This window comes from Salvelinus namaycush, chromosome 26 (assembly GCF_016432855.1).
Source record: "Salvelinus namaycush isolate Seneca chromosome 26, SaNama_1.0, whole genome shotgun sequence".
Taxonomy (NCBI): Eukaryota; Metazoa; Chordata; class Actinopteri; order Salmoniformes; family Salmonidae; genus Salvelinus; species Salvelinus namaycush.
Genome location: NC_052332.1, coordinates 3684037 through 3700023, shown reverse-complemented (window position 1 = coordinate 3700023; position 15987 = coordinate 3684037). Strand labels below are relative to the sequence as shown.

Sequence of the window (15987 nt, the reverse complement as noted above, 5' to 3'; positions counted from 1 at the left end):
GGCGAATAACTGCAATAATGAGCATCAATAAGCAGCCCATTTTGCTTGTTGAGCCTCTCACTCATATTCACACATGGGTTAGTGTCAGAAGGCCTGTGAATCGTAGCGGCGCCGCTACAAAAACAAGCTAGTGTGTAACAGTTGCCTGCATGTGTTGCCGTGTGGCAACATTTAGCACCTGGATGGTAAATGGTCAAAAGGTGATGGGAGAAAGAGGGGTGGTTTGGTGGGGTGGCTGGGGGTTCGGGGTGACATTGTGTGTGAATTAAAACAGTAGTTCACATGAACATGCTTTATCTTGGCCAGGTCGCAATTGTAAATGAGAACTTGTTCTCAACTTGCCTACCTGGTTAAATAAAGGTTAAATAAAAAAATCTACTCCATGGTGTAGTCTTACCAATTCCCGCCTGGCCCACGATCCATGACATGCGGATGAAGAGCATCACGCCCCAAATGTTCAACATGCAGCGCACCTGCACAGAGGAAGGAGTGGCAGTTAGGACGCATGTGAGGTAACGGGAACACTTCACTCAACAAGGTACTTTCCAATAACCTGGCCTTGGAACATTGCTGGTGGGAATCCACTAGATGTCCAAGACTTGATGCAGGATTCAATCGCAATTTGACCTGAATGAATGTTAATGGTAAAATTCCAAACCTAGTGAAAGTAACAGTGTCGCCGTGTCATCGACTAGTCTTAAAAATTGCTACGAGCACCAAGATCACAACTTAATGTTAGAAGAAATGTTTAAACAGTGATTTAAGTCCTGATTGAAGCCCTTTTCTTTTTGAAAGATAACATTTGAAAACCTGGCCAAGGCTGACGTAAGGAAAAAGTAAACTTTTAATGACCAGCCTAAATTAAAATCCAATCACTGTCAACCGCAAAGAACATTCATCAGTATCTACCACAGTTACATCAATTTCAGTGCAAATATCTTGTAATTGAGTAGTATAATAAACTCATTGATTAGTATCATACCCACCAGGAATCTTTTCTCTAGTCAGAATTTGGAATACAGAACAAAAGTAGGGCTGGCACAATTACCGTGTAACCCGAAAGTTATGGATGAAGATCGACATGAAAGTAAAATAAGTCATAATCGTATAAAAAAAAAAAAAATTGGAACGAACTTAAGACAGGACAGCCAGGCATTCGTACGGTTGAGTCCGTTTCTTCAGTAACATGGACTCCAAACAACATGATGAAACTTTGCTACAACACAATTAAGGTGTTGTAGCAAACAAGTCTTCGGTTGCCTAGGCAACACCCCGTCTCCCTGTAGCAGCAGCAGCACACATAGAAATAGAATGTGCTTGGAACATCTAACCCTGGCAATTTCACACGTAAACTCATGGGTACACTCGCAGTGGCCACCTGGTATTGTGATGCAATCATTTCCATGGTAATGTGAAATGTTCATTCAAATGATGTTACATCAGATTCCGCCTGCACTGATCGGTCTTGTATCTCGCAAAGGACAATGGGATTGAGCAAACGTAGTCCGGCTACAATGGACTGCCACAACCTCCAAAAATATTACCTAGGTGACATCAAAGATCTAAGATAAAACAATAAATGTCAATAATTGTTTAAAAAAATTGGGGGGGGGGGGGGGGGGGGGGGGGGGGGGGTGAGGAAGTCTTAGTCGCCCCATTTTACATCTAGCTAAGGAATATTGTGCTTCAAATGAACAGTATTTCTGAAGTGTGACTATGGGCATGAAAACTCATTTATTTATTATATATATATATATATATTTTTTTTTTTATAACCTTTATTTAACTAGGCAAGTCAGTTTAAAAAAAAATCCTTATTTACAATGGGATTGTACTACTCCGGCCAAACCCTAACCCGGATGATGCTGGGCCAATGGGACCCTATGGGGCCCCCAATCACGGCCGGTTGTGATACAGCCTGGAATCGAACTAGGGTCTGTAGTGACACCTCTAGCACTGAGATGCAGTGCCTTAGACCGCTGTGCCTGTCTAAAATGTAAAGTACTTTTAACTACATTCATGACAGCTAGTAGAAACAGTTTATTTCAAGCCATTTCCTCGTTGTTTGAAGTTTCCAGTTCTGACAGATGATGTGCAGCACAGTTAGTTCTTTCTCAGATAATCTCTGGTTCTTGTTACCCAGCTTGTATTTTGACATGTAAAAGCCTTCCTTCCTCTCACCCATCTGACTGTTTTAAAAGCAGCAGAAACTTGTACCACATTTATTTAAGGCTGTGACAGTCATGGAATTTGGGATGACTGTTATTGGCCAGCCAAATGACCGTGGTCACTGTAACAGCCGTTAGAATAGCATGTGTTGCCAAAGAAATACAAATAATAGAACGGGTGTCCCCATTGCAGTCAATGATGACATAATATGTGGACTGAATGCCATTGCGAGTGTACCCATAAAAGCAAAGCAGGAAGTAAAAGCAGGAAGCGTACCCATCAATACTGCATTACGCTCGTCCCGCAACCGATGTCTTGTAGGACGTAAAACTCGTATTCAAATTTGAATATTGAGCATCCACTGACTTGCCTAGTTAAATAAAGGTTAAATAAATAAATAAAATGTAATGTGTGACAAATTCCTACAACCCTGACAGATTCTTACACTAGACTCACAGAAACATTTTATGGCCTGGACAGACCACGAAGGATTAATCACCAAAGCATTTCTTGCTAGTTGCACAGAATCTTGAGTAGAATGTGATCGACTCACATCTCAATTATTGAGGTTCCTCTTTGACTGCTGTAGGACTGATAAAATACAATTAGACAGCCAAGGGAATCTTAAGTTGAATGATACGTTAACTTAATACTAAAAGAGGCCTAGCCTGATTGTGGGGTCATGAAGGAATTCCTCTGTACTTTGAATGAGAGGGCAGAAAAATATACTATGGTCAAAATCCCGACTTTAAATACATGTACACCAAGTCAGGATTTTCGTCCATGCCATTGAACATTGTGTTCGAGAATAACTCAAGGACAATGCATTCCCTACAATGTCATATCTACAAAGAGAAGTGCTTATGATGCAGTAGCAATGTAGACGCAGGGGTCAAAGAGAAACGGCAGAAAGTAAAAGACACACATAAAAAGGGAGGGGGAGATGGAAATACAGGGATATTGATGGGGAAACGTCACATTGTGTCACATAACAAAAAGGTAAGCATGAGGACTCTCGGGAGACGCAAAAGGTCAAACAGAGTCTGTCGGGTTGACCACTCACCAGCACCCCTTTGATCCACCCGAACTTGACCGCTCCTTTAGGCTCGGCCGCCTCCTTGGCTGCGGCCTCCTCGGCCGGTGTCAGCTCATCCCCGTTGGCGAAGCCATCCTCAAATGGCTCCTGTAAACAAAATGAGACAGACCGCTAAGGTCAGCATGCACAATGGAGAAAGACGTCTGGCTAACAATAGCTCGGAATTAAACTATGGTTCACCCATGTTTATTCATTTCCAGAAACAATCTACTCGATTTTTATTTCACAGAACATTTATTCTCTCACACAGACACGGGTCCATCTGCCCTCTTATCGGCTGGAGAAGGTCAAACACAGGAAGCATCCCTCCTGTGCAGAGACAATGCAGTGACGCGGGTGGCTGTCCCACCAAGTCAAGTCTCTCAGGGCCCACCAATACGCGTTGTTCCATCTATGTGTCCCAGGACGCTCCCGGCCTGCAGCCCCCCCCCCCCCCCCCCCCCCCCCCCCCCCGACCACTCACTCTCTGTCACAAACTCTGTTACCTCCTGCCCCTCTACGTGTTGTTTCCAAGGTCCTCTTTTATTTTTATTCATAAGTGCTTGTGTCAACACCTGCTCCCAACTAGCCAGCGAGCTAGAAAAGTTGCAATGGAGCCCGCTTCCCCTGGAATAGCCAACGAATGTTTCCAGCACTGTAGAAGCTGTGTTTATTACGTTCGTCCAGGCCAACAGACAATCCAGTGTTCCAATTAGGCAATTGTTTGCTTGCGCATGATTACAGGAATGAGGTGGCTATCCTTAACTAGCAAATGTCAATTCTGTGCGCACTCATTGGGAAAACACAAAAATTGGGTACATTCTCGTTCTCAACTCCTGTGGCTGGTTGCCGCACGGGCCTGATGGATGTGTCCCTGCCTTGCCATCTGTCTCTATCCGAATGGCATCTGTGTGCCCTGGAACTTGCCTGCCAAGGAGGTCGTCTCCATCCGCTTCTCCTCCATCTAGTAGTGGAGTAGACAGAGAACATCGAGAGGATTGTTCCAATCAGTGCTGGTCTTATGTCACAAGTCGTGGAATCCAAAGGCAGCGGCTAAGCGGACTGGAGTGTCTGCGAGAGGTTCGGGGCAGATTGACATAAGGAATAGCTTCGCTGCACTGGTGCCTGATCTACCTGTGCCTTCATCGCTGGGACTGCCTGTGTCTGCGACGGCTGTGCTGACTCCAACTACGCTGACTCCAGAGGGGCACTGCCTGCTGCGGGAGATCTGGACCCATCGCCGGGAGTAGCGGGTGTATGCTATCCTGCTTCTCATGGGCCCGTCAAAGGTTCAACTAATTGTGTGAGGGCTAGGAATGGGCGGATTTATCCATCCCCTTCTCCGGCCGTTGTATTGGGCAGTTCAATGTCTCAGTCCCTGGAGCAAAAACGTTGTGCTATCCAGGAGCACGAGTACAGGACATCAATAACCTGCTCCCAAACATTTTAAACCTGCATCCGGAAATTGAGTCGATCATAGTTCATGTGGGATTCAATGACATTATGAAGGGAAACTCAGAACAGCTGAAGATGGATTTTAAAGAACCGATTGGGTCTCTCCTTGACACCAACAAACATCCCATAATATCTGGCCCTGTGCCCTCCCTAAATCATGGCATTAAATGTTTCAGCAAACTTGTAGCCCTCTATAACTGTCTATAAGACTATTGCAGCTCTGTGGGTGTAACATTAATTAACAATTTTGATACCTATTGGAAACAAAGCTCGTATTATAAGGAGGATGGGATCCACCCAAATCATTTGGGTTCCTGGATCCTTTCACAGCATTATAAGGCTGCATTGAGACAATGACTTATCAATGACCCAAGCACAGTTCATTTAATCCATACCATTGTGTTGCTCAGTTGTCATAATGCTTCAGCAAATGTACATTATCCAGGGGCGTTGGAAGACACAATGTAAGTAACCTAATTTATGTCACTCTGAATGCCTCCGCTGATCCTACAGCTATTGCATGAAGTAATCATGTGCCTACGAACCAGATTTACTGTTAGCACTGAGGCGGTGTGACCTAGTAGGAAGTATACTGTGTGCAGCTCACCCTGCAGTAACATAAATAACATGAGCATGTCTACTTCTGCTAAGCTTCCCAGTAAAAGCAATGAAAACAATCACGCCTCCCAGAAAAGTGCTAAAAATAGCCCACGTTAACATGTAGCTTACGAAACAAGGTTCATGAAATCAATAATTTAATGACATTCATATTCTGAAGTTAAAAAAGTTGTGATCCTGAGGGAAAACACTTCCTGCGTTACGGGCACTGAACAAAAGGCCGACCCCAAACAACATTTACACATGTATAGTAGTGATGAGGGAAAACATTTGATAGTTACATATCAACGATATATTATTTTGACAATATTGCAATATTATTCTTTCACTAGTTGGCTGTACCTGCACCAAAACTCCACGGTATGTTCTCAATCTTCTTTTTAAAATAGGGAGACAATTTGTTTTCAGCAGTTTTATTTCCCTGACTGATCAAAACTTGTTTTCTCGTGTTCTCTCTCTCTGCAGCAGACATATGGTGATCAATATGTTTGGAACATCGAATTGCAATAAAATCACAATATCGAATCGCAATACATATAGAATCGTGAGAATCCCAATACATATTGTATCGGCACCAAAGAGACAAGTCACGGTTAGCCACGGTTCCATAGTCTCTGTTTTGGGAGGATTTTAAATAAACATAGGAAAAGGATACATTTAATAAAAACTATGTATGGGTGACCTTGGGTTCATTGATCGCCCCCAGTCCGCAGGGTGACCGTGTCGCAGAGCAGATACAGGCTGGCTGATACAGCAGGGGTATTTGCCCTCCATATTCACGACAGTGATTTTTGCCCAGCTCCGGAAACTTTGCAACATTGACTCATCATGCTAGTTATCGGATGGGCACATTTGTTGGCCAGCATTATCGAGTTGCACAACAACGCGCTACCATCCCACAATCATTCATTTAATTTGCCTTTAACGTACATTCTGCCCTTTAATCATCAATGTACATAGTTACTCACTTTTAACTGTTTGTGAAGTTATGCTGCTATAGCTACTATCGCACAATGAAGAATGACTTTGTTGATAAAATTATTGATCTTACAGGTAGAACATTTGCAAAGTAATGCATATTGTATTAAATGATGGATGAGAGAGTCATACAAATGAGACTAAGCTAGATGTGGTCTATACTCACTCCATGCGTCACTTGCAGCAGTTTGCACTCTGCACACGTCTCTAGAGAAAAAGTGAAGAGAGGAGCATCTCCTCCTCACACCACACTTTCCCCTTGGGGTCTTTTGACTTCTTTCTCAGCATTCTGAGCTCCTCGCTCAAGGTCAACCCCTATCCCGTCACCTCTCATTTGTCTTGGCAACCACTGTGCTGACTGAAGTAGCACCGAGTTGCACTCAGCCACTTAAAACGGAATAGCCCACCCCGAGTGTTTGTGTATTATCTGATGGGAAAGAGGATTCTGTCAGAAGGCTCTGACACCATCACACAAAATGTAATCCCCCCCCTTTGGGTTTTGGGTATACATAGATTAAACAGCCGCAGGGAGGGACGAAAACTACAGGGGAAACTGTACCATCTCTACTCTAGCACGTCGGGTAGGTAAACTGAGGTCTAGTGGAGACATGGTTCTATTACAATGGGTATATAAATAGGTGAATAAATTATACAAGAGAAACGGCGCCTCTGGCGTGTACCCCGGCATATGAAGGGTTGGGTTGTGTGGATAGGAAGGCGGGGCTCAGCACTTGCTTCACCAAGGCCATCTGGGGTCTGGCGGTGGCAAGTACACTGGGCTGTTGGAGGAGGAGACGAGAGATTCTAGGAATAAAAAATAAAAAAAGGGTCGGTGTTGTCGGTTGGCTCGGGTGTTGTCAACGCCCGTCTGTGGGGGACCAGGGAGGCGCTGCCAGGGGGCAGGTGAGAGGGGGAATGTGGGGCCCAGGTGTGGACAAGCATAGGGAGAGTAGGATGAACAGCAATGTATTGAGCTATAAGAGACTCTACTACTGCCTCAATAGGTCTGTCTAGTCAGACTGCTGTAAGTAACCCACCTCTTCTAAAACGAAAGGAGCTAGCCCCTCAGCTGTGATGATCGCAGTGAAATTAGAATTTGGCGGTCACCAATTCACACAGAAGACATCCTCATAAAAAGCAGACAAACTAAAACGCATGGTATTTGCTCTCAACAAAGGAGGAAGAGATCAGGAAACTAACAAACATTGTCCACGCGTTCCACCAGTAGGTCATAGCACATGCAATAGATGAGCTGGGCAAGGCTCAGAGCCTCAGGAAGTGAGTCATGCATCCCATCGCACTCTCATCCCATCTAATTCTCTACTCCAGCGTCAGAATAAAAGATGATCTTGAGTATTTGCTAGCTCTTCCTAGTCTGGGACTATTGATTCTTCTGGCTTCACTACAGCGGCATTGCATTACCCAGCCTTTCAGTGAGTCTAAAAAAGTCACTACATTTTAGAGGGGTTTTACAAAGCTGGTAAAAAAATTCACACATCTAAAGCACATGGCCTTTTCCTCTAGTCACTTTTGGCACGCTAACAACCAGAGCTGGAAAACTTACCAGCGCCTTGTTGACTAGGAGCACAGTCTTTAGATATAAAAGGGACCTTGTCAGTCACAAGTACAGTGCCGTGAAACAATATTTGCCCACTTTGATTTTCTCTCATTTTGCATACAGTGCCTTCGGAAAGTATTCAGAACCCTTTGACTTTTCCCACATTTTGTTACTTTACAGCCTTATTCTAAAATTGATTAACTAAGAACAATTCCTCAGCAATCTACACACAATACCCCATAATGACAAAGCGAGAACAGTTTCGAAATTTTTGCAAATATTTTTTCTCTCAAATACCTTATTTACCAAAGTATTTAGACCCTTTGCTATGAGACTCGAAAATGAGCTCAGGTGCATCCTGTTTCCATTGATCATCTTTGAGATGTTTCTAAAACTGAATTGGAGTACACCTGTCCCACAGTTGACAGTGCATGTCAGAGCAAAAACCAAGCCATGAGGTCGAAGGAATAGTCCGTAGAGCTCAGAGACAAGATTGGGTCAAGGCACAGATCTGGGGAAGGGTACCAAAACATTTCTGCAGCATTGAAGGTCCCCAAGAACACAGTGGCCATCATTCTTAAATGGAAGAAGTTTGGAACAACCCAGATTCTTCCTAGAGCTGGCCGCCCAGCCATTCTGAGCAATCGGGGAGAAAGGCCTTGGTCAGGGAGGTTCCTCTGTTGAGATGGGAGAACCTTCCAGAAGGACAACCATCTCTACAGCACTCTACCAATCAGGTCTTTATGGTAGAGGGGCCAGACAGAAGCCACTCTTCAGTAAAGAAGAGTTTAGAGTTTGCCAAAAGGCACCCAAAGACTCTCAGACCATGAGAAACAAGATTATTTGGTCTGATGAAACCAAGATTGAACTCTTTGACCTGAATGCCAAGCGCCATGTCTGGAGGAAACCTGGTACCACCCCTACGGTGAAGCATGGTGGTGGCAGCATCATGCTGTGTGGATGTTTTTCAGTGGCAGGGACTGGGGGACTAGTCAGGATCGAGGCAAAGATGAAGTACAGAGAGATCCTTGATGAAAACCTGCTCCAGAGTGTTTAGGAACTCAGACTGGGGAGAAGGTTCACCTTGCAATAGGACAATGACACTAAGCACACAGCCAAGACAACACAGGAATGACTTCGGGACAAGTCTCTGAATATCCTTGAGTGGCCCAGCCAGAACCCGGACTTGATCCCGATCGGACATCTCTGGAAAGACCTGAAAATAGCTGTGCAGCGACGCTCCCCATCCAACCTGACAGAGCTTGAGAAGATCTGCAGAGAAGAAATGGGAGATGTGCCAAGCTTATAGCGTCATACCCAAGAAGGCTCGAAGCAGTAATCGCTGCCAAAGGTGCTTCAACAAAGTACTGAGTAAAGGGTCTGAATACTTATAAATTTGTTATCAGTTTATAATTTTTTATACATTTGCAAAAATGTCTTAACCTGTTTTTGCTTTGTCATTATGGGGTATTGCATGTAGATTGATGAGGATTAAAAAATATATTTTTTTTTTAATAAGGCTGTATCATCAAAATGTGCAAAGGTCAAGGGGTCTGAGTACTTTCCGAATGCACTGTATGTTTGACACTGAATGACACCTAATATTAGATAAATGGAACACGAGTGACCAAATAACATTTTGATAATTCATTAATGTATTTTATAAACAAAGTTATGCAACTCCCAATGCCCCTTGTGTGTAAAAGCAATTTCCCCCGTACACTAAATAACTGCTTGTGCTACTTATAGCTGCAACAAAACGCTTCCTGTAGTTGTTGATCAGTTTCTCACGTCGCTGTGGAGGAATTTAATCCCACTTTTCCATGCAGAACTGCTTTAACGCATGGACATTTGTGGGTTTTTGAGCGTGAACTGCTCGTTTCAGGTCCTGCCACAACATCACAGTAGGGTTTAGGTTTGGACTTTCACTAGTCCATTTTAAAACTTCAACAACAAAAGAATTGCCAGACATAACGGGACCCATGTCGTCCAAAAAGTTCAACTTTTGACTCATCTGTGCATAGAACCTTCATCCAGGAGTCTGGAAGATTATCCAGATGCTTCCAGGTGCTTTTTGGCAAGAATGAGTCTTTGGACTATATGGGTCCCGTTAAGTCTGGTGAAAACCAAACTGCATTCCACAGTAAGAACCTCATACCCATGGTCAAGCATGGTGGTGGTAGTGTGATGTTTGGGGATGCCATGCTGCCTCAGGACCTGGATGACTTGCCATCATTGAATAAACCATGAATTCGGCTCTGTATCAGAGAATTTTACAGGAGAATGTCAGGCCATCCTCCAGTGAGCCGAAGCGGAGATGGGTCATTCAGCAATACATTAGAATGGCTGAAAAGCAAAACATGTAAAGTTTTGGAACGGCCTAGTCAAAGTCCAGACCTAAAACCCATTGAGATGTTGTGGCATGACCTGAAATGAGCAGTTCAGCGACTCGTGGGTTTTTGAGCATGAAAGTAGTTCTGCATGAAAGAGCGGGCCAAAATTCCTACACAGCAATGTGAGAGAATGATCAACAACTCCAGGAAGTGTTTGGTTGCAGCCATTGCAGCTAAAGGTGGCACAACCAGTTATTGAGTGTAAGGGGGCACTGGATTGTGAAAAAGTATTTTGAATATCTTTGTTTATTAAATCAATAAAATAAGTATCAAAATGTTGTGTTATTTGTTCAATCAGGTTCCCTTTATCTAATATTTGGTTTTGGTTGAAGGTCTAATAATATAAAGTGTTAAAAATAAAGACAAAATCAGAAATGGGCAAATACTTTTTCACGGCACTGCACATATTGAATGTTAACAGATAGCTAATTACCCGGTGACTTAAATTAACCAATGATGATATCTTGATAGAGCAGGTGGTCGGAGTGTCAATTACGTTAAAGATGCTTGCTAATCCCTGTGCACATTATAGGCAAATGCTGTCCTAATTGAGCATTTAGTGGGAACAGTCATCCCATTATGGGCGGCAGGTAGCCTAGTGGTTAGAGCGTTGGTCCAGTAACCGAAAGGTTGCTAGATCGAATCACCGAACTGACAAGGTAAAAATCGGTCTTTCTGCCCCTGAACAAGGCAGTCATTGTAAATAAGAATTTGTTCTTAACTGACTTTCCTAGTTAAATAAAGGTTAAATAAAAAATAAAAAATGTTTCTATCAGCGGAGGTCAGTGTTGTTTAAGATGAGGGAGGACAATTTTTTGTTCTCCATGAGCATGGCCTATTTCTATTACAGCATATTGGATGACTCATTCATATTCCATTCACCCAGTTCAATGTAACAGCGATAGGCTACTACAAGATACTCGAATTTCCCCTATACCCATCATGAGGTTGCTACAACCTAACCTATGAATGAAAGTTTACAACGTAGGTGCACACAGATCGAGAGAAATTTGAGGCGACAGACAGTGACACACGGACAGACTGACATTCAATACCGCCTTGCACTCTCTTGCCTGGATCTAGCTGATATAGGGTGTAATCATTAGTCAAAAAGTTGCAAACAAGAGATTCTATTGGACAAATTCGGGTATGTTCATCCCCATTTCTGTTCTATTTAAGAAACGATTTTCAACAGAATCGGCAGAATGAATAAACCCTTGATCACGAGAAAACACAGTTCACTTTCATAGCAGCCACGTTGTATTTCTTCTACGCATGCTCCTCCTCTCACCTTGTCCCTTTGCTTGTGGACTTCAATGCACAACACATCAGCTGTATGTGACCAAACCGCTACACAGCCAAACCGCTACACAGCCTAAATTGTTGTCACCATGTCAAAGTGAGCATATTTTTTTAATTGAACCTTTATTTAACCAGGTAGGCTAGTTGAGAACAAGTTCTCATTTACAAGTGCGACCTGGCCAAGATAAAGCAAAGCAGTACGACAAACAACACAGAGTTACACATGGAATAAACAAGCATAGAGTCAATAACACAATAGAAGAAAAGAAAGTCTATATACAAATGGCGTGAGGAGGTAAGGCAATAAATAGGCCATAGTAGCGAAGTAATTACAATTTAGCAAATTAACACGAGTCATAGATGTGCAGATGATGTGCAAGTAGAAATACTGGTGTGCAAAAGAGCAGAAAAGTAAATAAAAACAATATGGGGAAGGTAGGTAGATTGGATGGGCTATTTACAGATGGGCTGTGTACAGCTGCAGCGATCGGTTAGCTGCTCAGATAGCTGATGGTTAAAGTTAGTGAGGGAAATATAAGTCTCCAGCTTCAGCTATTTTGCAATACGTTCAAGTCATTGGCAGCAGAGCACTGGAAGGAAAGGCGTCCAAAGGAGGTGTTGGCTTTGGGGAAGACCAGTGAGATATACCTGCTGGAGCGTGTGCTACGGGTGGGTGTTATCGTGACAAGTGAGCTGAGATAAGGTGGAGCTTTACCTAGCATAGACTTATAGATGACCTGGAGCCAGTGGGTTTGGCAACGAATAGGTAGCGAGGGTCAGCCAACGAGCATACAGGTCGCAGTGGTGGGTGGTATATGGGGCTTTGGTGACAAAACGGATGGCACTGTGATAGACTGCATCCAGTTTGCTGAGTAGAGTGTTGGAGGCCATTTTGTAAATTACATCGCCGAAGTCGAGGATCGGTAGGATAGTCAGTTTAACGAGGGTATGTTTGGCGGCTTTGTTGCGAAATAGAAAGCCAATTTTAGATTTTATTTTGGATTTGAGATGCTTAATATGAGTCTGGAATTAGAGTTTACAGTCTAGCCAGACACCTAGGTATTTGTAGTTGTTCACATATTCTAAGTCAGAACCGTCCAGAGTAGTGATGCTAGTCGGGTGGGCGGGTGCGAGCAGCGAACGGTTGAAAAGCATGCATTTAGTTTTACTAGTGTTTATGAGCAGTTGAGTGTTGTATGGCATTGAAGCTCGTTTGAGGGTGTTAACACAGTGTCCAAAGGGCCAGATGTATACAGAATGGTGTCGTCTGTGTAGAGGTGGATCAGAGAATCACCAGCAGCAAGAGCGACATTGATATATACAGAGAAAAGAGTCGGCCCGAAAATTTTACCCTGTGGCACCCCCATAGAGACTGCCAGAGGTCCGGACAACAGTCCCTCCGATTTGACACACATAACTCTATCTGAGAAGTAGTTGGTGAACCAGTCAAGGCAGTCATTTGAGAAACCAAGGCTATTGAGTCTGCCGATAAGAATGCGGTGATTGACAGAGTCAAAAGCCTTGGCCAAGACGGCTGCACAGTACTGTCTTTCAACGATGGCGGTTATGATATAAATTACGACCTTGAGTGTGGCTGAGGTGCACCCATGACCAGCTCGGAAACCAGATTGCATAGTGGAGAAGGTACGGTGGGATTCGAAATGGCTGGTGATCTGTTTGTTAACTTGGCTTTCAAAGATTTTAGAAAGGCAGGGCAGGATGGATAAAGGTCTATAACAGTTTGGGTCTAGAGTGTCTCCCCCTATGAAGAGGGGGATGACCGCGGCAGCTTTCCAATCTTTGGGTATCTCAGACGATACGAAAGAGAGGTTGAACAGGCTAGTAAATAGGGGTTGCAACAATTGCTGTGAACAATTTTAGAAGGAGAGGGTCCAGATTGTCTTGCAGGGATCCAGATTTTGCAGCTCTTGCAGAACATCAGCTCATCAGCTGATGCATAAGGGGGGGGGGGGGGGGGGGGGGTTGCTTGGGCAAGTTGCTGAACATGGTGCAGAGCTGTTGGCCGGGGTAGGGGTAGCCAGGTTGAAAGCATGGCCAGCCATAGAAAAATGCTTATTGAAATTCTTGATTATCGTAGATTTATCGGTGGTGACAGTTTTTCCTAGCTTCAGTGCAGTGGGCAGCTAGGAGGAGGCTCCCTTATTCTCTATGGACTTTAGTGTCCCAAAACTTTTTGGAATAGGTGGGGGGAGGGGGGGGGGGGGGTCTATAACAAGCGGCAATGGTGAGAGACTTGTTTCTGGAAAGGTGGATTTTTAAAAGTAGAAGCTCGAATTGTTTGGGCACAGACCTGGATAGTATGACAGAACTCTGCAGGCTCTCTCTGCAGTAGATTGCTGAAGGGGGTGGAATTGCAGTTGTATCTTGTCGGAAAATGTTGTAGTTAGGGATGGAAATGTCAGGATTTTTGGTGGCCTTCCTAAGCCAGGATTCAGACACGGCTAGGACATCAGGGTTTGTTTTTTTTTTTTGTTTTTTTTATTTTTTTTTTAAATAAATGTTATCCCCTTTTCTCCCCAATTTTCGTGGTATCCAATCGCTAGTAATTATTATCTTGTCTCATCGCTACAACTCCCGTACGGGCTCGGGAGAGACGAAGGTCGAAAGCCATGCGTCCTCCGAAGCACAACCCAACCTAGCCGCACTGCTTCTTTAACACAGCGCGCCTCCAACCCGGAAGCCAGCCGCACCAATGTGTCGGAGGAAACACCGTGCACCTGGCCCCCTTGGTTAGCGCGCACTGCGCCCGGCCCGCCACAGGAGTCGCTGGAGCGCGATGAGACAAGGATATCCCTACCGGCCAAACCCACCCTAACCCGGACGACGCTAGCCCAATTGTGCGTCGCCCCACGGACCTCCCGGTCGCGGCCGGCTGCGACAGAGCCTGGGCGCGAACCCAGAGACTCTGGTGGCGCAGTTAGCACTGCGATGCAGTGCCCTAGACCACTGCGCCACCCGGGAGGCCCTTAGGACATCAGGGTTAGCGAAGTTTGCAAAAGCAGTGAATAAAACAAACTTAGGGAGGAGGCTTCTTATGTTAACATGCATGAAACCAAGGCTTTTACGTATACAGAAGTCAACAAATGACAGCGCCTGGGGAATTGGAGTGGAGCTTGGTGCTGCATGGCCTGGGTTAACCTCTACATTACCAGAAGAACAGAGGAGGAGTAGGATAAGGGTACGGCTAAAGGCTATAAGAACTGGTCGTCTAGTGCGTTCGGAACAGAGAGTAAAAGGAGCAGATTTCTGTACGTGGAAGAATAGATTCAAGGCATAATGTACACACAAGGGTATGGTAGGATGTGAGTACAGTGGAGGTAAACCTAGGCATTGAGTGACGATGAGAGGTTTTGTCTCTAGAGGCACCAGTTAAGCCAGGTGAGGTCACCGCATGGGTGGAGGGTGGAACAAAAGGGCAATCTAAGGCATATTGGGCAGGGCTGGGGGCTCTTCAGTTAAATAAGACAATAATTACTAACCAAAACAGCAATAGACAAGGCATATTGACATTAGGGAGAGGCATGTGTAGCCGAGCGATCATAGGGTCCAATGAGTAGCAATAGATGAGTCAGGGAGCCGATTCAGTAGTCGCTACTACGCTAGGCGAGCTGGGGACACGGCGATTCAGACAGCTAGCGGGGCAAGCAGATGGGCCTCCAATTGGCAAAAGAGGTATTGTAGCCCAAGAATTGGCTGGTGGACCTCTTCGAGTAGCCGGGAGATGGGCCTAGCTCGAGGCTAGCTCAAGGCTAACTGGTGCTTGCTTTGGGACAGCGACGTTAGCCAGGAGTAGCCACTCGGATAGCAGCTAGCTAGCTGCTATGATCCGGTGTAAAGGTTCAGAGCTTGCGGTAGGAATCCGGAGATGAGGTAAAGAAAAAGCAGTCCGATATGCTCTGGGTTGATATCATGCTGTGCAGACTGGCAGGTATTGACCGAGCTGAGGCTTGCTGGTGTCCGAGTTAACAGTGAAGACCGCTAGCAGTGGCTAACTGACTACTAGCTAGTTAGCTTGCTAGCTTCTGGTGGGGGTTCCATTTCTAAAGTATAAAAATAGCAGATCCTTACCACATTGGGTGAGGCGGGTTGCATGAGAGTATATTCAGTCCATAGATGCAAAGTGAGATAAAAGTATTTTACGAAATATATGTGGGGAAAAAACAAGGGAAAAAAACAATATTTACACGGGACAGGACAAGACAAAACACACGTCTGACTGCTACGCCATCTTGGAAGCCATTGCAGTTCCACACACTAAGCGCCCTGGGTTCGATTCCCAGAGAGTTTGAATATGGGAGATTAATAACTAATTAAGTGGATGGATTTGTTTTTTTGCAGGAGATTTAAGGCACTCATGCTGTAACATCTGATCATTCTCAGAGACCCAGAGAAAGTGAAACACAGGGCAAAGAAAGATA

General features: G+C 44.6%; 1 protein-coding gene across 1 annotated transcript in view; it reads right to left on the bottom strand.

The window, feature by feature from the left end:
- LOC120021256 (solute carrier family 12 member 2-like) overlaps window positions 1–15987 on the bottom strand; it is a 90710-nt gene that overhangs the window by 49416 nt on the left and 25307 nt on the right. The window contains exons 2-3 of the mRNA XM_038964927.1: window positions 3233–3352; window positions 398–473 (exon numbers count right to left, since the gene is read on the bottom strand). Coding sequence (XP_038820855.1) covers window positions 398–473; window positions 3233–3352 — 196 coding nt within the window. The remainder of the gene's footprint in view (window positions 1–397; window positions 474–3232; window positions 3353–15987) is intronic.